This window comes from Seriola dumerili, unplaced genomic scaffold (assembly GCF_002260705.1).
Source record: "Seriola dumerili isolate Sdu_G_001 unplaced genomic scaffold, Sdu_1.0 BDQW01000291.1, whole genome shotgun sequence".
Taxonomy (NCBI): Eukaryota; Metazoa; Chordata; class Actinopteri; order Carangiformes; family Carangidae; genus Seriola; species Seriola dumerili.
In genome coordinates, this window is record NW_019174546.1 from 4,066,795 (window position 1) to 4,089,743 (window position 22,949).

General features: G+C 38.7%; 2 protein-coding genes across 3 annotated transcripts in view; one reads left to right on the forward strand and one right to left on the reverse strand.

The window, feature by feature from the left end:
• Positions 1 to 1,953: 1,953 nt before the first annotated feature.
• rgs20 (regulator of G protein signaling 20) lies at positions 1,954 to 11,166 on the forward strand. 2 transcript variants are annotated; one of them, XM_022758016.1, is made up of 5 exons: positions 1,954 to 2,099; positions 8,583 to 8,749; positions 9,993 to 10,067; positions 10,170 to 10,404; positions 10,962 to 11,166. In XM_022758016.1, exons 1-5 carry the CDS (start codon positions 1,992 to 1,994, stop codon positions 11,148 to 11,150), a joined length of 774 nt encoding a protein of 257 aa, XP_022613737.1. In that variant the 5' UTR covers positions 1,954 to 1,991; the 3' UTR covers positions 11,151 to 11,166. The 2 variants fall into 2 exon arrangements, with proteins under 2 accessions (XP_022613737.1, XP_022613738.1); XM_022758017.1 differs by lacking the exon at positions 1,954 to 2,099 and adding an exon at positions 6,867 to 6,939.
• Positions 11,167 to 14,165: 2,999 nt separating this feature from the next.
• tcea1 (transcription elongation factor A1) overlaps positions 14,166 to 22,949 on the reverse strand; it is a 9,903-nt gene continuing 1,119 nt past the window's right edge. Inside the window, exons 2-10 of the mRNA XM_022757984.1 lie at positions 20,090 to 20,152; positions 19,898 to 20,003; positions 18,522 to 18,621; positions 18,191 to 18,339; positions 18,019 to 18,075; positions 17,619 to 17,773; positions 17,281 to 17,427; positions 16,842 to 16,913; positions 14,166 to 15,901 (exon numbers count right to left, since the gene is read on the reverse strand). Of these exons, the coding sequence (XP_022613705.1) occupies positions 15,893 to 15,901; positions 16,842 to 16,913; positions 17,281 to 17,427; positions 17,619 to 17,773; positions 18,019 to 18,075; positions 18,191 to 18,339; positions 18,522 to 18,621; positions 19,898 to 20,003; positions 20,090 to 20,152 (858 nt within the window). The 3' untranslated portion in view covers positions 14,166 to 15,892. The remainder of the gene's footprint in view (positions 15,902 to 16,841; positions 16,914 to 17,280; positions 17,428 to 17,618; positions 17,774 to 18,018; positions 18,076 to 18,190; positions 18,340 to 18,521; positions 18,622 to 19,897; positions 20,004 to 20,089; positions 20,153 to 22,949) is intronic.

Sequence of the window (22,949 nt, forward strand, 5' to 3'; positions counted from 1 at the left end):
CTACAGTGCCTTAGCATAAACAGCTATTCAATAATTAATTCAATACTTTAGAGGGGTGAAAAACTAGTACTGTACTTATACTACATACAAATTTGATTTTGGATTATGATTTTGCATACAAAAATATTATAAACTCAGGAAATGTGACGGAATTTTATTGATGAAACTACACAACTGTGTAAAAAAGTTAGCTCCATCTCAACCAGCTACAACAGTCAAATGCTAATTACATATTAATGCATTGGTAATAAAAAATCCAATAATATATAAAATAGGATATAACAACTGTTAATTGCTCTTTTTTTGCATCGACTAGTTTTAGCGAATAATACTTTCATGCTTGTACTTCAGTAATATTTTCAGTGCAGGACTTTTACTTGATATGGAGTTTTTTTCGCAATGCAGCATTTCTACGTCTTCCCTCCACTGGGTATAAGAAGGAATATCTTTAGATTTAATATTATTGTGTTACTCCTTATTTTTTCTCCTCTGTAAACATGGTGGAAATGTGGTGCTATAATGCAGTGCTATTATTTGAGGTTACTAAGCCAATTCAGTTTCATTTCCTAAACTTAGAAAATTCAATTGATTGGACAAGATAGGCTACAGGAAATTTCTCATGATTAGTAATGATAATAATTATAATAATAAAAATAATAGACTCTTTTTACCTATAAAATACACTGAATTGATAATGTAGACACACAAGGGATAAATATAACATAAATAAACGAATAAGTACTAGATAACATAAATACAAATTCTAAAGGAAAAGGTTGGACATTACAAAAAGGACTGTTACAATAAAAATAAAAAAAAGGTAAAATGAGTTTTGGGAAGTTGCTACTGATATGGTTTGTCTGAGATGCTCAGGCAGGGAGTTGATGTAATGACTGAGGAACTCTATACTCTCTTGTTGTCCTTTTAATAACTTACTAACTTTGTCCAAAACCCCTGCAGTGAAATGTGAAACTGATACAACCAAAGTGGACTGTCTGTGACTTTGCTGCCCGAACATGGACAGGACTATAAATAGCCTCTATAAACAAAACCAATCTTGGAAAGAGAAGCAGACTAAGATAATACTGTGATTTCCTGTCCGTCAGTAATATTTCTGACATCCTGATGGGGGCGAAAAAATTCAAATCATTTGACTCAAGCCAATCAATTACAATCAGCTGTGTTATCACTTGGTGGTGTGCTTTAACTTTGTGGCTTTGTGAGGATGATGGAGGGCTAAAGTCAGTTGATTGCTCACACTGAGGAGCTTTGATCAGCGTTTATCCTTGTGAGTCTGTATTGAGTGGCACGACCACGTATAACATGTTAGAGGCTCCTCAGTAAACTCCTGAACAGACTAGTAACACAGTTGTCATCTCAGGAATTAAGTGTGTGTGTGTGTGTTAATGGTTCTAAGTGTCCACTGTGGCCATATGTTTCCTCTACAAAGACCAATTACCAATGTGTTTTAATCCTTTGTATTACATGGGAATTCATCAAGAAGCATATATAATCACGAATGAATCCACGTCTGTCACTAGTCTTCCTCTCCGTCCATCTCACTCAGACACTAAGACCTCCTGGCTTAATCTGGCCTAAGCTGGTGAGACAGTAAAGCACAGAGGAATCAGGATTGCATCCAGTAGGAACATTGTCCTAATCCCCTTCTGCCCTCTCCTTTGTGAACACTCTTCTCTTTGTCAGGGTCGCTGATGCTTTTTTTTTTTTTGTCCTCCCTTCTCTCTCTCTCTCTCTCTCTCTCTCTCTCTCTCTCTCTCTCTCTCTGTCACAATGCGCTTCAGAAGAGACGCCGTGAAAACATAGAGGAAAAGAGCAAGGAGTGTGTGGATTTCTTATGATCTCAAACGGACTTGAGCCTCACGTGGCGAGTGAGGCCTCATGGTCGGAGCATGCCATGTGCTAGAGCGGTGAGGCAGTGGGAGATCAGGCCCACGTCTGCTCTGTGGGGGATCAGACGCACCAGGGCCCTGATGTGGCAGCGGATACGGGGACTGGCCCGGGCCTGCCGGCATGGTGCGGGGTACCCGGTGAACTACAATGACCCGGACCGAGAGGAACAGGAGATGGTGTGCCTTGAGGTATGGAAGTGTGGTAGTTTTTTTCACATGAAGCGTTACTAGAGTTGACGACAGCCTCATTATCATAAACCTATCTCCGATTATTACTTTGGAGCGGATTTTCATGGAGAAAAAGTCACCAACCAGTCAAGTAAAACCACAACTGTACATAAGTAGAGTTTATTTTGCTCAGAGCACATATTTCAGATATGTTTTGAATCACACCATGCTGATCATTGTGTTGTTTATTTGTTGTTGCACTAGGAAGGAGCCACGGATAACAAAAGAACATAAGTCTGTTGCTGAAAGTGTTCTGTCAAAAGGAATGATTTTGACACTTGACTAATTAAACCTAGAGTATCAATACCACTCCAAATAATATTTCTTTATTATTAATTGCATGCAGTAAATGAAACATCCCTCATACTGTCTACTGTTGTTGTTGTTATTGCAACCAGATTGCTCTTGTCCGAGTGTCAGCAGCCCTTCTTGCTTCTTTCCAAACCTCTATTTAGGGAAGTACTTCCTGTCTGAATGAAGCTTAAGAAGATTAAAAGAAGAAGATGGTGTGTCTTAAAATAGTGTGAAACCAGTCATTAGAAATCTAAAACAAGTTGCATAGTCAGTGACACTGACAGTCAAAATACATGACAGCCAGTATTAACTCCCAATGTAATGTAATGTAATGTAATGTAATGTAATGAGAAACAAGTACATAAATGGTTTCTAAAAATAGTCTGAGGATGTGACTCTGGAGTTTGGCAGCAGAATGATTCTTGGTAAAGGGATAAATAAAGATTTCCGAGGGCTTTCTGTAGTAAGGAGAACTATGTTACTATTCACAGAGGGGAAGGGATTGTAAAAGAGCCACGAGGACACAGGAGGTGCTTCCAGAACTGAGTGGGAGGACAGGAAAAGAGAGGAGACACTTCAGGTCATTAACATATACATTACACAAAGTTGTTGGTCGGCCAGGTATCTCAGAGCAGAACTGGAGCTTGTCAACTTCAAACTATTTCATACTGTGAAACTGAACTAAACTTAATAGGAATTAAAGCAGGACTCATATACGGGTATATGAGACTGGATGGAAGAACAGTTTTATGAAAACATTCATTCGTGGATGCTAATGTCAAATATGAAATTGAAAAATGTCATTACCTAATGTTTAGATACAATTCACAGCAGAGGTTTTGTAATAGCAGGTAAAGCACAGGTGTAATTAATAATACTAACAAAGGCCCTGCAGCCCTACACAGGTGTTTTCACTTTGTCTGATTAGACCACTGCATTTAAGTCATATCATTAAACCTTGAGCTACAATCAGCCGAGTTGGAAAAACCATTCACGTCAGACTCAGACTTGTAATTCTGAGTCAGAGATATAAGGAATTTCTGATAGCTATTGACGATATCGCCCATGAAAAAAAACTGCAGACTTGTCAGCAAACTCTTAGCAGAGTGGCTGCAAATGCATCATTGTTGTCAGTTAAATGGAGATAAGATTCAGAAATACAATCCATTCAGCTAATTTGAAATTTAGGCTGTTTATCTGGTGTGGCTATAAGGTTAGCACTAGGGCTAATCAACCAGGGGATAATGTGTGATCACTCCCAAGGCAGAATAACGTGGGTTTTTTTCCTGCTCTTTTGTCTGCTGACATTGTGTGATGAAGCTTTAAGTCGATTTTTCGGTCGAGTTATGCTGGTAATCAGTAGTAACATTTAGGGTTAACAAGGGTCAAAAGCTGTATGGTAGTATCAGCAGAATGTTTGGCATCCACGCTTGGAGATGTCCATCCACATCTAATGAGCGCAATTTATGTTTAAGTAAGTATTTTGAAATGAGGGGAGAGAGAGAGATGGACGTTGACATGCAGCTGGCCAGATGCAAAAAGGGAATGTTGCTGTTCAAGGTCAGTGCCTGAAACCCCTATAGGTCGCCCCTTTGTTTCTTTTGAATATTTTAGCTTAGTCTTTATGAGATAGCATGCAGTGGAGAGCTGACAGAAAATGAGTATGGACAAATAAAGGGGGATGACATATGTACCCAGCCAGACTCAATTTAGGGTTGTTGTGATTACAGTAAATGGTCAGTGTCTTGGAACTCCAGGCCACCAGGATGCTCTCACCCATCTTTATTTTAGAACTGCGACTGAAATCACACAACTTTTATGTACCGTCTCATCTGTCACATTGATGATTATTCAGAGAATATTATATATTATATATTCAGTATTTATCATGCAAGTGAACAGGCAGTCAGTTCATTCTTTATCTTATTTACGTACTTGTGTGCAAAGCTACAAAAATGTCCTTGGCTTTAAAACTTTAGAGTTGTGTTTACATCTAACTGACGGTGGCATCAGTCTGCATGGAGAATTGTCGCCTGGAGTTATGCTGATAATGTGATGTTAGAATAAAAAACAAAAGAGCAGATGACTGCGTAACTTGGTTACAAGGATTACAACATTGATAGTGCTTTAATAAATTGAACCTGACCTTTACAGTACAAAGAGCAACTTGATCATCACACCTGGGGGAAACAGAGAGAAATTAATTACAGAACAATAATGTCAGCAGGAAATAAAAATCTAATAGAGCGAAGATGATGTTTCCAATATTCTGTCGCCACCTTTGTTGCTGGCTGTGATTGGACAGCACATCTTCACCTTCAAAATGCTCACAGATGCCATGCATGATCTCTCGAGGTGTTAACGTGGTGTCTGCACTTCTTCCCCAGTGCTTCTCTGCATGTTGAGCTCCTCTGATTGAATCTGTTGTTAATTCTATCTTCCTCAAAGCGTCACAATGATCTGAATCCCCTTAATCACACATTGAAAAGACTTTTTTTCATCTTGTCGCCCAGCTCTGTCATCACTATTCTCCTGTGTGACCTTGTGTGTTCACAATCCCTCCTCCACTCAGCTTTGTGCTCTGAGAGGGAAAAGTCTGTGTGCTCATCAAATCACAACACCATAAAGTATCATTCGTTGCTTGCGTGTGTATGTATCAATCTCACATGGCTATTTGTGGGTCTGTGTTGCGTAACATAAACGCAAGGGAAGGTGTTAAATGAAGTGTTGTGGAGAAAGTCACATGTTTATATCTCTGGGGGGAATAAAGATGTGTGGATGCTCAGGGCACAACCCAGTTAAGCACAACCAGAAAGTATTTCATCTGGACAGGGAAGCAATCTATTCTTTGCCCTCTTTTTGACGAGATAACAGAACAGATGAATGCCTAGTCCCTAAACGGATCCATTTCTAGTATCATAGAACAGTACCAGGTCTGTGCAGACAGTGTAAGAACAGTTCTCCACTGAGTCTCGTATTACTGATGCTCACGTTTTGCCACACTTCTTATTATAATGCGCGACTGGTGAGATTGATTTCCATGGCATCAGAGAACATCTTGACTGACAATGTGACCCAGACAGGCAACAGCACAAATGTGTTGGTGTAAATTAAGTAGATAACTACATAAGAATAGGCAGCTATCGAGTCCAGAGTGCCATCTGGTGTTTATATAAAGCAAGACATGATGTGCACCTAAAAATAAAGTGTTGATAATATAATATAGTAGATTACATTGAAAGATATGTGTGAATGTATATCTTATTACCTCTAGCTTGATTCTGTATCAAACAGCAATCACTCTTGTATGGTATAATACTCATGCAAGCATGTAAAATACTTGGAGTCATATTAAAAAGATCATATATTGACAATATGGCCATGACTTGAAAAGAATTATAGGAAAATTGATTAAGTCAGGTGGTATTTTTTTTCATATGCATGGAGAATATCATGTTAGTGCTGTAGTTCCTGCTAACCTTCAGATGGCAGTGTTGTACTCTACATCATTACTGGTTGCAGGCCTGTACTGTAGATGAAGTCACACAAGAGCCTAGAAATCATCTGTGAAATACAATGGAGCCGCATGCATAGTATATGGAATGCCAGGGGAAATGGAAAACTATGATTTGATTTGTTAGGTTATTTAATGGAGACAATATAGATAGATATTGTTGCATGGGGAAACATAATGCAGCAGATGTAATTTATATAGGATGTCTAAGTGAATGGGCTTTGCTGCCACCCATACTTGGTTAATCTTATAAATTCAGGTTAAAACAACAATAATAAAACCAACTGAGGGGAAACAGAATGTGCTAATGTGTATGTACTGACTTATATGTTGAGAGTTTGTGTGTGAGTGAGTGTAAGTATGTATGTGACAAGTGGATTCAAATCAATTCATTGTTCACTTCTTGATGGACCATATCTAAATAAAAGACTAAACTTCCTAAATGTTAAAACCCTGGCTGTAAAAGTCATGGTATCGTTCAGCAAGTGGAGTTGAGAGCAGAGCTGCAGCGTGTGAGCTGCTGCTGTTTCAGCACCATAGACAGCGACTTCATGGAAAAGGCTCACTGATGGCGCAGGTGTTTCTGGTAATATTTCTGCATATCCTTTGAAATATTTTTCAGTTTTGTAAATAGCTGTAATGTGATAAGAGCTCGAGTGAATTGTATGAGTGTTTTTTTCTGCCTGAAGCGTTAGTTTTCCTGCTTTCATTTTAGTGTGTTTCCCTCTTTTTTAAACCCAAATGGTCATGCAGACACCCTCGCGTGAATAGTCCCTTTCTACCGCGTCTCACGTACAAGGCAGGAGCGGACAGTGGACAGTAAACCTGTGCCATACTGTCGGGGTTTACACTCCTCACTGAGCTACTACGAGTTGGAGAGAAGACGCATGCGTACTGACTTGAAGCAGCCGGTCGGAAAAAAAGCCTTATGTGCCATCGGATGTAATCAAGGCAAAGAATTACCTCTTCTCGCTGTGCATACATGGTGAAATTGTAAGTACTGGTAGCAAACCGATGTGTCGTTGCACGGATGTTTGGTGAGCGGAGCGTTTGAGGCCGTTTTCCCGGCGTTTTAAATGGCATGTCACTATCTTGCTGTACAGAGGGCTTTTAACAGATCTAGGCAGTGTCTTTTCGGTGGTTGTCCAGGGCGATGAAGCTCTATGGTTCTTCATGGTGGCACTTTCCATTGATGTGATGTGCGGGTTGCTAATGCAATAGTCTCTGCTGTTAAATCGCTCAGAAAGCATCACGTCCCCCGTGTCGTTCACGTTTTGTACTGCTGTGAGATTGAAGTAGCATTGTGGTTTATTTGTTGTTATCACGATTTATCCTTTGAATGGATACGACCACCCCACCCCCCATTTCATCGTCTATAGCTGTTGAGTCAAGCCATAGCGTACTGCAATTGTGTCAGCTTTGAACTACCCGACGCGTAAAATATGCCATTTGGCACAACGCACGAAATCTGCAGCCGAAGCCAGCTCCGAATCTGAGGGAAACCGCGCGCGGATCCATTTTAGAAATGACCAAATGGTATTGTATTCACTGAAAGGCTGTGATAGAGCGATGCTGCGGTTATAGATTTGCAAGCTGCGCCTTCAGGCCCCCCCCCCATGTACCAAATCTTCTGACATTTTTTTTTTCAAAGCATCGTTTTCTTGTGTCAGGTAGTAGCCGGATGATGCCGTGAGTTGGAAGCGGCAGCTTTGTTACATAAATGATCTGACAGGATTTGGCAGTGTCTGACCTGGTGATGACACATTTGTTAAAATCAGACAAGAAGTCATTCTGTGAGCATAGCCTGTAGTTGGTCTATAGGCCTACAAACATTCATGGGGATTCTGTTGAATACGCTAGAGAACTGAAGTCACAATTATACCACAGTAATTTCTCATGAGCATGATGAATGTAGCCTAAAGGTGCAAGACAGTTGACAAGTACAAATTCTAAAAATACAATATTTACATTATTTTCCAGTGAATTTAATTTATTGCTCCACTTGGGCCCAGTGAGCTTTGCAAATCATTTAATGCACTGCTGTTACACTTTCATAAATGGGATATTTCTAATTTTGGAAAATGGATATTGAACCCATGGTCACATGCAGTTAGACTATGTAAGGGATCATACAGCCAGTTTGAGATTAGAGGGAGTGAAATGTGATTTGCGGGTGCATGTTTGGCAGCAGGAAAAACTAAATCAGAGTTCTGAATTTGAATAATTCTTCCATACTTTTCCCCTGAATAGAGCGAACAACATTCCTTTACAGTGTGGCCTCTGGGCATGCCAGCACATGCTCCGGACAGAGAGCACCAGCGGTACTTTACTTCCTGTACATAAAACAAACAGATAGGTGTAAACTGGTGAGAGCAATTGAAATGAATTTAACCAATCTTTATCACGATTAATGTGATCAAGAAACAGATGCACTGTCAGGATTTCACACTGCCATCCCCTCTGCTCAGGATGATTACAGTACACCCGGTGCTGGCCTTGCCGTCTCTACTTCACTGGCACTGATTTGTATCCCACAAATGCAGCTAAATAGATTTTCTTACAACAAGACAAAATCTCAGCTAACTACTCCTGACATCGAAACACTGAACTCAGTGCCTCCCTCTCCTCTCTCCTAGCCCATGGGATCAGAGCGGATGGAGATGCGAAAGAGGCAGATGTCGGTGCAGCAGGAGTCGGCAGTGGGGGGAACTGCACCGGCCCAGCAGGGCCAGCCGGGCCAGGCCAACCCACGGGGCTCAAATGCATGTTGCTTCTGCTGGTGCTGCTGCTGTAGCTGTTCCTGGTAGGTCTTCCCCACCGGAGAACTCACTCATTGTGGCCCAGCATGGCTGACATTATTGCAACACAGGGCAGCACAGCCTGAGCTACTGTGTCTCAACAGCAGGCTCCAGCTTGTGTCTTATGCTCTTGATATTTTTGCATGTGGTCTGTAGGCATTTGTCTTACAGAAGCTTTATTACAATGTAAAACATGCTTAAACAACAGTTTGTTATCTGCTGTGAATGTGAGCGCTCTTAGATACTGGCAACAGCTGCACAACATGTAGTGAATATATATCCCTATCTATCTATCTATCTATCTATCTATATATATATATATTAGATAGATTAGATGGATAAGATAATGTTTCATTAATAAATAATCTGCAATTTCTTTTCTCAATTACTAGACTAATCATGCAATGTAAGAAAAAAGACCCTAAGGTGATGTCCATAAATTACTTTTTTCCATTCCAGTTTCTCAGAGCCAAAAATTACGTCTTCAAATGTCTTGTTTTGTCTGACCAGCTGTCTGAACCCCAAAGATATTCAGTTTAATATGATATAAAACAGAGAAAAGAAAGACATCTTTGGATTTGAGAGGCTGAAAACAGCTATTTTTGCTTAAATATTACTTAAAAATGAATCGATTATGAAAGTAGTTATTTTTCAGTCAATCAACTAATCGATTAATCAACTAACTGATGCAGCAGTTTACTATCATAGAAGGAAAGCTAGCAAAGAGTCACATTTGACAAGCAGTGAAATTCTGGTAATTTTGCTTAAAAGATGACTGTGACAATTGATTGATTATCAAAGTAGTTTCTGATACATTTTCTTTCAATCAACTAATCGATTAATTCAGCTTAATTAATTTTAATTAATTCATATCAGCTCTACATTGGAAAGAATGACTAAGACTGCTGGGATAAATAGCACTTACTCTGTTTACAAAGGTGATTTTATGTCCAAATGTTAAGATTGTATGTTCAACATATATAGCCTGCTATTACTTGGATATGACAATGTATGTGTTATTGCACAAAGTTTATGTTGCACTGTAATATAAATGATAGATATGTACAGTAAGTGATCAATATATAGGAATGAATTATTTCTCCTGAGAAATTATAATTTGCAGTTTGTAATTGGTTGAAGCGTAGCATCAAATATGTATACTTGCTGTAAAAATGAAATGAAATTTCAGCCATAGTGGTTGCGATAGTTTTTTTCTTTGGTGTGTTTTCATGTCGGTCTCATCATTAGGAACGAAGACCGGGATGATAGGAACCGAAAGGCATCTTATGACGTCAAGGAAGGGACCTCAGACTGTGAAGACTGGTCAGTTAAATTCACTGCACAAAAATGCCTCAACTATTAAGTCCTTTTTTTTTTTCTAAATGTTGAAGTCACTTACTCCCATGTTGTCAATGCTCTCTGCAGTCCTAAGCCCACATTGGAGGAGGTGCGCTCCTGGGGGCAATCGTTTGACAAGCTGATGTGTTGCCCAGCGGGGAGGAACTCCTTCAGACAGTTTCTTCGCACTGAGTTCAGCGAGGAGAACATGCTCTTCTGGTTAGCCTGCGAGGAGTTCTGCAATGAGACCAATAAGACTACGATAGAGGAGAAGGCCCGGGTCATCTATGAGGACTACATCTCCATTCTCTCGCCGAAAGAGGTTTGACAGCCCAGTTTCATTATTATGTTGGAACTGTGTTGATTTCAAGGGTGAAACTTCATGATGTCTGACAAATGTCCATCTCATTCTCCCTGACTTTAAAGGAATAGTTTAACATTTAAGGAAATATGCATAATCACTTCCAAAGTGCGAGTTAAATGAGGCTACAGTGACTAGCTTGTCAGCTTAGCTTAGCATAAAGATGGAAAGCTGGGGGAAACAGCTAGCCTGGCTCAGTCAAAAGGGTGACAAAATTTCCCTAGCAACTCCTCAAAAGCTCCTTAATTAACATGTTATATCTAGTTTGTTTAAAAAGTGTAAAAATGATTTAGTCAAGAAATAGAAAGAAACTGAAACCCCCCTGTTAAATAGTGAATTGCCCCATAAGCTTTATATCTAACCAGGCTAGCTATTTCCCCTAGTTCCCAATCTTTTTGCTAAGCTAAGGTAATCGGCTACTCAGGATAGCTTCACATTCACAAGAGATCACAAGAGACTTTGTCTCATAGAAAGTGCACACGTTGTTGTTCCTAAAGTTTTAATCTGTTGACTCCCAGGTGAGCCTTGACTCCCGTGTGCGTGAAGCGATCAACAGGAACATGCTGGAGCCCAACTCGCACACATTTGACGATGCCCAGCTGCAGATCTACACACTAATGCAAAGAGACTCGTATCCCCGCTACATGAACTCCCCAGCCTACAAAAACCTGCTCAACACTCTGTCAGAGCAGTCCCCCGAATCTTAGGGTGGTGATGACCTGTGATCTTTTAACTCTCTTTATCCCCCCCTCCCCCCCTCCCCCCAACTCTTACCCCCTTTTTTAAAATTTACTTTGTATGTGCAGTGTAGGATTACATGAACCGGGCCTCAGGCCTGGCCCCTCCCAGGGATCTCAGCTCTATTGTGATCTGCACCTGACCGAAGACACTCAGGTCTCAAAATCTCCCGAGGGCTTGACATCACAAGTACTGCTACAGATCAACATAGCAAAACACTCCAAAGGAATATAAATACATTTTGTTTCTGATTTCTTTTTTTTCTTTTGATAGAAATCTATTTTATTTGTGTTCAGAGTTTTTTATGGTCTGTTGTTTTTTGTATGATTGTTTGGGGGGGAAATGATTCCTACTGTAGACTATATATTTATGAGTTTGTAAATAGTAAAAATGAAATTGTGGGTATTTTATGTGAAAACGCCTGGTTCTATTTACTGCGTATGAAAATCAAAGCTCAAGTCAAAGGCTACATGTTAGCTCTACTTGCAGGCAGCTTTGTGGGGTACTGTATGATTTCACTTTATTTTCACCCTGTTTTGTTACCTAACCTCACACTTTGGTACCTGTGACAACGACTTGGCAACTCCAGTTCATGTAGAACTTGTGTGTAACTGAAGCTACTGTAAGTGTAAAGTAACAAAGTGACAGTAGCTCTTGTCACAATGTGCAATTTGTTTCCTTTTGAAACTCAAATCAATTATGAAAGTGTATTTTAACTTTCTTTACTCAATCTTAACCACAGAAGATTGCCTATTTAAAACACTATTTAAGACATTTTCTTTATATAAGTGCTACTCACTGCACACCTTATAGGTTTAATATAGTTTCACCAGTGTGACATAAGAACCACAGTAATTATATTTACCAGATAAAGTATTTTTTATTTATTGATATCTATTGCCAATATAGAAGAACCAACAAGTATAAATTATATTTAAGTACTTCGGGGGAAGAAACCATACTGTTATGCCACTGTCAAAAAAATGTAGAAATTTGGGTAACACTACATTTTACAGGTCTTTAGTTTCCTAATAACTCTCTAGGAACTTTCCTGGAAAGAACTATGGGATTTGGTACTAAATATGGGGAGTGACATTTTAGGAAATATGCTTATATGCTTTTTTCCTGAGAATTAGCTGAGAAGATTGATACCACTCCCATGTTTTTTCAGTAAATATGAAGCCACAGCCAACAGCTGGTTAGCTTAGCTTAGCAAAGACTGGAAACAGAGGGAAACAGTTAGCCCGGCTCTGTCCAAAGGCAACAAAAGCCGCTTAGCACCTTCAAAGCTCGATAACTAGCACGTGATTTCTTGTTTGTTTAATCCGAACAAAAACCTAAGTGTGAAAAAAATATTTGCTGTTTTTGTCAGGCAACCAGCAGACACTCCAGGATGCTGGCAAATGCTCCCGGCCAAAAAATAGTCCAGCATATAATCCCTTTACAATAGTTATTAACCAGATTTGATTAATTGGAAGTTTACCTACTAAATTGTTTCTATTTTAGCAATAAATACGACTAAATCACATTTCCAGAAAACAAGAAATTACAGACCTGTAAAAAGCATTACTCAAATTTATGAGATTCACATTATTCGACAGCAGGTTGAATCATCCTGGTAGATTTTGACTTAAGTCACAGTATGAAGAGCCCGTCTGCTGTGTGAAATTGACGTGATCGATTGGAACTGACACTGGGGTCAGGCCAGGTTAGCAGCAACACCAAAGCTACCATGTAAACTGTGTTCATACGTATATCGTGAGCGTTTCCATTGACTAAAATTGGAGTTGCCAAGTGTTAAAAACTTTTATGTATTCTGATAGTTTTAGTTGAATTACTTTGTTGCCTCACAAACATGTCACTCAAAGACAAGATCCTCACATGGGGAAGTGCCTTGACATTCAATTTTATGACATCTTTCTCATGGGCAACGGTTGTTTTCAGACTCTTGCCATAAGGGTGGTTACTGGAGCGCGAAGCCAGTTTACTGGAAATTGTCCCTCTCACTGGCCAAATTATCGCATGTGTTTTGTCTTGATTCCTTAGTCATGACTACATCAGTCCACTTTGGTAGCGCGGAGGATGATGAAAACACATGTCTTTATTTGCAGAGGACAAAGATCAATGGATAGGGCTGGTTGATCTGAACTTCTTGCCAACCTGTGTGCTTCACGGTGGGACTTGTACTTGTCTTAGAGTTAACTTTAACTTACTATGTGCAATTTGAGCTGATGGATACACCGCGCAGATCAACCTCAAAACACAATCTAAGCCAATGGTTTGGAGTGATGCCTATAAATGTTGTTTCTTCTTCTGTTTACTATATGAAATGTGTTATTTTGCGCTGAGTTTACTGAAGAATACATTTTTAAAAACAAATAATGTGAATGTTTACAGTATATGGTTTAGTTTTTTTTTTCTGCTACTCTCCAAGAAAATAATGACTTGTGGGCATTTTGATTAAGATAAAATAAAGCACAATAATTTTATCGACTCTGGACTGATTTAATCACTGAACCACAACACAGCTATAAAGTATTAAAACTTACCTGGGAAATTACTCAACTATTTTTTTCCTGATCTAAATTCAATTTCATTCATGTCCTGCTATCTATTGATAAGAAGCATTAAAGGATTTTTCAATTTAAAAAAAATGACTGATGTGAGTGAAATGCCTCTGTACCATGATGTCTGCAGAACAGGATGGTGGTGGATTTTCAATCAGACTGATCAGGTGAATCCAGTAGAAGAAAATCATCATTTAGTTTGAGTTGCTCAGGCGATGGGTTAATGGAATTAAATATGGTAGAGGAGGTACAACTTAATAGGAAGCTAAGGGCCATTGTTAAATAATTCACAAGACCTGCTGTGGGGCACTTATAACAGAACTTAGAAAAAATATGCTGCACATTTAAACTTCATGTTTATATCATTATAAATTATTCAATGGCATTTTGGCCACTGGGCTTTACTAAAGATCAGACTGGAGATTGTAAAAATTTATTGAAAAGTAGCAGTACAAGATATTTCAGAAAAACACTGGAAAATACATTGTCTATATGATGATGACAGCAGTGATTCCCACCTCTCTACATTATGTCTATCACATTGGTACTTCAAGACTTTTGATAATTTCATGATAGTTGCTTATAACCATGATTCGACATGTTTCAGAAGTCTGCTAAAGTCTGCCCAAATTAGTCCATTAGGATTTGTGTTATTGGAGTTTTCCTTATTTGATATAATAACAATGCTGTCGGTCACTTGAGAACATTGAGGGTTACCGTACCATCAATACTTTTGTACATACTGGGCTTAAATAGGGTCATATGAAGAGAATATATTCAAAAGAAAAAACTGTTTGAATGTTCAATCATTTTTACACATATATCAGTGGGGTCTCTCAGATGTGAAGCTAATGCCAATGAACCACAAGGGTTCAAGTGAATTAATCTACATAAGCACAGGTTGCATACTGTACGTTTTTGAGTTTTGTGCAGTTCAAGCAAAGACTGATGCTCCCTTCTTGCACTGTTGCTTCGTATCATGGTAATAATTTTTGCAACCTCATGAGAACCTCCACATTACAGGATGATGTTTGTTACAGGAGCTTTTGCCATCAAACAGGCTGATAAGGTGAATCCAGATAAAGAAATTATGTGTTTCATGAGATGGGTCGATGTGATTCGTGTTGTTTGAAGGAGGTACAACTTACTAATTAATAAGAAGCTGACCCTTGTTAGATAATAGACCATGTACTGAGGCACTTATCACCAAGAGTAGACATGGAAATACATGTTGTACACACAATCTCCATATCAAATTGAATTAGTAGATATTAAGTGAGGTTTTGGCCATGTAGCCTTCCTAAAATTCAATGATTAAACCCAGTTACTCTTGTGTCACTGGTCTGGGTTCAGTTTGTGTTGAGGTAAGGTAGCACAACAGCTCACGAGCACAGAGTGGTTGCACCTGGCAATTAAAAAAAAAGAAAAAAAGAAAAAAAGCCTCGAGGAAAGGAAAACAATTGTGCATCTTGCCTGGTTCAGCCACTGACATTATCCTTTCCCTAGACAGATTGATATGCATACATCTGCATTCACTTTGATGTGATGAATATTCCACCAATAACAAATGTATACTCCTCGACACACACACGCACGCACGCACGCACGCACGCACACACACACACACACACCTTTGTCCTTTCAGATCCTTGATTGCATTAGTATAATGTTAAAGATTCACACAGCCAGAGGAGACTGAAGGCACATCACACTGTAAGAGACTAATGAGAACTAATGAAAAGCACTTCTATTTAATCAAATGGATTACATTTTATTGGGAAATTAAATAAAACAATGCAATGTTGTGAGGGGAAAGCAAAACAACATCTTTCAAAGTGTTAAAACTACATATAAAAAATGCAGATAAAAGAGAATGAGACATAATTGATCGCATATATCTGACAGTGAGAAACAACTAATAACAATAGTAAAAGATTCTGGGAAGGGGGGGGGGCATTGGGGAACGGACAATGAGATCAATCTATGAACAGGATATTTACTCGAACGGTAACCGCAGTGGCATCTTTGTATGGCATGTTGTGCACCATTTACCCCAAAATACAAAGCTCCAATCTGTTGCTGATAGACAGAAACTGGTCCAGGAATTTTGCTACTTGTCAGTGTCGTGGATGATGCCTGCAGATTCAGCAGAACTAGGACACACACACAAAAAAGCAAATTAATACCCAGATACTGTGAGTTGACTTTAAACACTGCTGATCAAATAGCTGCAAAAGAAAAACTTTCCACATCAACAAAGACTGACTTTTCTTTTTTTTTTTACTAAAAACCTACAGTGAATAGCTGTAGTGTAATCTTTTGAGATGTATGTAGTATTGAATTAATGCATCATTTATTTATAAAGGGTGACTTATGAAATTGCACTGCTTGAATTTAAGGTATAAATTAAAACTCAAAGCATATCTTTTACACTCAGATGATGCAGCCTGTCAGCCGCTGTCAACATCAATTTAAATATTTTGATTTATTCTAATGACAATGAGTATGCAAGATATATGTGGGCGGTCTGCAAGTAACAATCATTTAATCTATCAAATCATTTTATCTATAAAAGAAATGGTGACAGACTGGTGACAAAATGCTAAGTTTGATGCCTCCAGCTAACCTCCAGACCAACGTCCACAACCCAAAGATATTCAATTTACAAAGATATGAAACGGAAGAAAGCGGTAAATGTTCACATTTGAGACCCTAGAACCAGAGAATGATTAATATTCTCTTGATGACTGATTGATAAATTGACTTATTGTGGCAGAGGCAATGTGCAGTATGTTGGACTCATGACACAGGCAGAGGTAGGACTTAAAATGTAAGTGAGCGTGTGAACAGTCTGCATGGAGAGTGGACAAGAATCAGATTGGATTTAAAATATCTTCAGAAAGAAAACAAAGTATTGATGCTGGAACATTGTGTGGAGATGCATACATCTCAAACGATAAAACACAAAAGTAGAAGTCTTGGCATAGTGGGAGCAGCTACATGATGCTCCCACACAAACAATGGTGTGTGTCAGTGCAGAGTTAGGTGATGGACTCCAAGACTGAGTCAACAAAGCAACATTAACCAGCATACCTTCCATCTATTTCCGCATTGATTGCAGAAGACAAACGTGGTCATTGGCTCATCAGCACTGCGAGTTTGAACCTGGGAATGACAAAAAAAAAAAAAAAAGAAAGAAAGAAGCACAAACACTTTAGTGCAATATCATTCTGAACACGCAGTGCTGCTCAACAGCTGTCTAATCTGGATTATAATCATTGATAAACTAACCTAATATAAGAATACAGGGCACCAATTTGCACATAACTTGTTGAGCACACTAGCGTGCCAATATTATATATGAATATATATAATAATGTAATATATGAATTACATCCACCACATTTACTTTGTACAGATTTTTCAGAGTTGATTTTCTTGTTACACCTATGTCACCATCAACCACAACATCCATAAAGGCTTCTACTTCTACCATGATTAAAGCACAGGTGGCATTTTTTTTTTTTTTTACCTGTGTGTAGGTGCAGCACTTCCCCTTGCACTTGCCACAAGTGAATAGATCAGTCTGAGTGCCTCCAGTTGTGGCCATCTGGTGGTCCCTGACAGCCTCTTTGGTCAAATTCTTCCTCATTTCCTTCAGCTCATCACTGGCCATTTCCTACAGAAGAATGCCAATAATGATGCCTTTAAGTGAACAGTATATAATCAAGTTAGAGAAACATGGAGCTAAAAGACAAACTGAAGAAAGATGTCTGACAGCAGTCATCCAGTAAAATGTTAGAATATGGATATAACTGACTTAGTTCCATTTCTGTGACTTTTAAGACTAAGCCATCAACAGCAACTCACCTCTGCTGTCATCTTCGCCATCCTCTCAGGGGTTACACTCCCACATAACACAGTCCTCCTTAAATTGGGGTTCTTCATATCCTTCAGATTTGAAATCCGGCTCCGCACACGGTTCTTGTATTTCATGTCTGTGTTCTTAAACTCTTGGAAGATGCGTGATGATAGGTCAAGGAATTCACTTTCAGCATTGTATTATTCATGTTTCATTATAGAAAAGTATAGCCTAAAACTACACTGATAAATACAGCTTTTAGATGTGTTAGTGTTAAAACTTTTAGTGACTGATTAATTAATTACCTGAAAATCAATCAACAATTTTAATGACTGATAAAGTATTTAAGTTATTTATTAAGCAAAAATACCAAATATTCTTACATTTTCCATTCAATGTGAAGGATATATTCCTCGATCTGTGCTCCAAGTTCGTCACAATCAGCACCAATAGCAATATAATCATCTGTCAGAGAGTGGACAAACAAAATGTTAAATATTCTCTAAGTAAAGCTGATAGTGACCAACCACAAACACAGATATGATATGTTGAGAATTTATTGTACATTTGACAGGATTACCTCCAGTCTGCAGAGCATTGGCCAGCATCTCTCTGCACTTGAGCCTGATAGAATCGGAGGTGCCGGGGGCACGAGGAAAGGTGTTGATTAACGTGTTGGGTGTGACTTCAGTGGGCTCACTCTTGCTGCTGGAGTTACTGCTGGAGCTGCTATAGGAGAAATAAGAAAAGTTAAATCAGATACTGAAGCAAACCATAAAAACAGTATGTGTATATATATATATATAATGTGTAGAAAATGCATTCCATAGCCGCATGCAATTGGAAAAATGACTTGTCTTGACAATCAGTACAAACAAAGATATCAAAAATATCAGAGCTTTTCTTGTTACCTTTCTTCTTTTGCCTCTGGGCTTCCCTCTGAGGGAGAAACAGGTGTCGTTTGCTCTTTCCTCTTCTCATCTGCAGGTTTCTCTCCACCTCCAGGCTCATCTAGAGCACAGGTGATAAAAAAACAAGCAAGCAAGAAAATCATACAAGTGCTAGCGAAACGAGCAAAGGCCAATATTAAAGTTAGTAAAATCAATACTTTTGTATGCCTGACAGCTGAACAGCTCTGTATTAAGAAAAAATAGCCTCACAGCTTTCCATTAATAGTTTCTTGCAGTATTTTGTAGTGCTCTTCAGTGTTTCTTGATAATAAGTGCTTGGAGAGAAGTCTCAATGAAGAACCTTTTTCAAAATTATTTTCTGGAATTGCAGCCTCAATTGATGGTAGATAGTAGAAACTGATGGAGAACATTGGGGAGGGGAGGAAAGGCATGCAACAATGGGTTCCTTTGGTAGGAACTGAACCAGGTACACTGTGATTATATGGTATACATCTAAACCACTTAGCTAACAATAGTTCTACCCTCAGTGCAGAAATGCTGTGGCAGAAAAAATGGGGTATAAAAATATGAGAGCCTCTCTTCAACTCCAGCATGAACAAAATAGAAGATAAAATGCAATTTTCACAAAAGCAGCAATTTAGCAGCAAAATATGATTGAAGCAGAAGCAAAGTAACTATGATGGTGAGGCAATATACTGTCATTTTGTGATATTGTTGCCTTTTTAAAATATCATCTTTGCTCATACATATCCGTTCAGATTTTAATCATAAAAATGCTAATTGAAGCAATAATAACACTATTTGTGGTAATAACCAAATGAAAATAGGCAAATTAGAATAAAATCCCACGCATTACACACACAAACAAAAAAGCTTATCACATATCAGAAGTGTAATTTTAGCAGCAAACATCAAACACGATTAGAGATTATATTATGGATATTCGGAAAACATCATGATACGATATTATGCCAATATTACACAATGACTAGCAACCCTTCCTTAAAACTCGGATATTCTTTGGCTGACGTTTGTCTCCATACTGAAACTGATGGCTGCTGTTCGTTTGTTTGTGCTGCTTAAGAGCTCACTTGCTCACATCTCTGTGGGTTGAGAATAGGTGTCAGCAATTTAAAAAATTCCAACTGGATAGTTTTGACAGCTGGTGTCCCAAGAGTACAATGTGTTACAATAAGCAAATCATCAAACTTAGTTTGAGTTCCACTGTTCAGCTACAAAAAGATGTCTTGATTGGCTCTGATACAATCATGCAAAACAGCTTGGGACATCAAATATATAATTTTCAGAAAAAATACATACAACAAAACAAATTTACACACATTTAAGTATTCAGAGACTGGAAAAGTGAAATTTACCCAAAAGCTTCTTCCATGATTTGATCAAGGACTTGGCTAGAGATGTCACCTCCTCATCTGTGCTCTGCTTGCGGATGGCGTTAACGGACATCCCAATTCTGGTAGACTGTGGAAAGACATTGAGTCAGAGTTCCAGGGTTTGAGCGCTGCATGTGTCGATGGATACCCTTGAGAACAAATGAGCAAAGATACCTGAAGCAGCTCCAGAGTCATGGGGACACTGCGTAGCTCCTTCAGTAGGTCCAAAGCCCCAGCCTGCAGAGGGGAGGACAGGGAGGGATGTTTAGATACATTTTGACCCATCTCACACCGGACCTTTAACTACTGTACCAACCAGGTCAAATCACACAAATACTGGTTTCTTCTAAATCTTGGGGTTATTCTACAGGAGTTAGATTTGAGTTATTCACAGGAATATTTCAGATGTGAGAGAGTCGGACAATATTGATTGTTAACTTGTTAGAATTCTTTGAATACAGGAAAATAAAGTTATATAGTTTTCATACATGGCAAACATTGACATGTAGAGGTAAACTAATTACCAGTCGGTTAGTCTGTTTATTCAACTAACAGATATTGTATCTGCAGCAATTTTGATAACTGATTAATCACTTAAACAAAAAATTTAATTGTTTTAAATTCTCAAATATGATTATTTGCATATATATATATATATATATATATATATATATTGACGCAACCACAAACACAGATATGATATGTTGAGGAATTTATTGTAAATTTGACAGGATTACTCCAGTCTGCAGAGCATTGGCAGCATTCTCTCTGCACTTGAGGCCTGATAGGAATCGGAGGTGCCGCGGGGGCACGAGGAAGTGTTGAATTAACGTGTTTGGGTGTGACTTCAGTGGGCTCACTCTTGCTGCTGGAGGTTACGCTAGGTGAGCTGCTTATAGGAGAAATAAGAAAGTATAAATCACATTACTGAAGCAAACATAAAACAGTATGTGTATATATATATATATTAATGTGTAGAAATGCAATTCCATAGCCGCATGCAATTGGAAAAATGACTTGTCTTGACAATGTCAGTACAAACAAAGATATCAAAAATATCAGAGCTTTTCTTGTTACTCTTTCTTCTTTTGCTCTGGGCTTTCCCTCCTGAGGGAGAAACAGGTGTCGTTTGCTCTTTCCTCTTCTCATCTGCGGTTTCTCTCCACCTCCAGGCTCATCGTAGAGCACAGGTGATAAAAAAACAAGCAAGCAAGAAAATCATACAAGTGCTAGCGGAACGAGCAAGGCCAATATTAAAGTTAGTAAAATCAATGACTTTTGGTATGCCCTGAAGCAGCTGAACAGCTCTGTATTAAGAAAAAATAGCCTCTACAGCTTTCCATTAATAGTTTCTTGCAAATATTTTGTAGTGCTCAGCCTGGCGTGTGTTCTTGCTTGATAATAAGTGCTGTAGAGGAAGTCTCAATGAAGATCAACCTTTTTCAAAATTATTTTCTGGAATTGCAGCCACTCATATGATGGTAGATAGTAAGAAACTGACTGGGAGACATTGGGAGGGATGGAAAGGCATGAGCACACATATGGGTTCCTTTGGTAGGGAACTGCAACCAGGTACACTGTTGATATAGTGGTATACATCTAAACACTTAGCTAACAATAGTTCTACCCTCCAGTGCAAGAAATGCTGTGGCAGAAAAAAATGCGGGTATAAAAAATATGAGAGCCTGCTCTTCAACTCCAGCATGAACAAAATAGAAGATAAAAATGCAATTTTTCACAAAAGCAGGCAAATATAGCAGCAAAATATGATTGAAGCAGAAGCAAAAGTAACTATGGATGCGTGAGGCGAATATACTGTCATTTTGTGATATTGTTGCCTGTTTTTAAAAATATCATCTTTGCTCATACATATCCGTTCAGATTTTAATCATAAAAATGCTAATTGAAGCAATAATAACACTATTGATGTGGTAATAACCCAAATGAAAATAGGCAAAATTAGAAATAAAATCCCACGGCATTACACAACACAAACAAAAAAGCTTATCACATATCAGAAGTGTAATTTTAGCAGGCAAACATCAAACACGATTAGAGATTATATTATGGATATTCGGAAAACATCATGATACGATATTATGCCAATATTACACAATGACTAGCAACCCTTTCCTTAAAACTCGGATATTCTTTGGCTGACGGTTTGTCTCCATACTGAGAAACTGATGGCTGCTGTTCGTTTGTTTGTGCTGCTTAAGAGCTCACTTGCTCACATCTCTGTGGGTTGAGAATAGGTGTCAGCATTTAAAAATATTCAACTGGATAGTTTTGACAGCTGGTGTCCCAAGAGTACAATGTGTTACAATAAGCAAATCATCAAGACTTAGTTTGAGTTCCACTGTTCAGCTACAAAAGATGTCTTGATTGGCTCTGATACAATCATGCAAAACAAGCTTGGGACTCAAATATATAATTTTTCAGAAAAAATACATACAACAAACAAAATTTACACACATTTAAGTATTCAGAGACTGGAAAAGTGAAAATTTACCCAAAAGCTTCTTCCATGATTTGATCAAAGGACTTGGCTAGAGATGTCACCTGCCTCATCTGTGCTCTGCTTGCGGATGCGTTAACGGACATCCCAATTCTGGTAGACTGTGGAAAGACATTGAGTCAGAGTTCCAGGGTTTGAGCGCTGCATGTTGTCGATGGATACCCTTCGAGAACAAATGAGCAAAGATACCTGAAGCAGCTCCAAGAGTATGGGGACACCTGCGTTAGCTCTCCTTCAGTAGGTCCAAAGCCCAGCCTGCAGAGGGGAGGACAGGGAGCGGATGTTTAGATACATTTTGACCCATCTCACACCGGACCTTTAACTACTGTACCAACCGACAGGTCAAATCACACAAATACTGGTTTCTTCTAAATCCTTGGGTTATTCTACAGGAGTTAGATTTGAGTTATTCACAGGAATATTTCAGATGTGAGAGAGTCGGACACATAGTTGATTGTTAACTTGTTTAGAAATTCTCTTGAATACAGGAAAATAAAGTTATAATAGTTTCCCAAT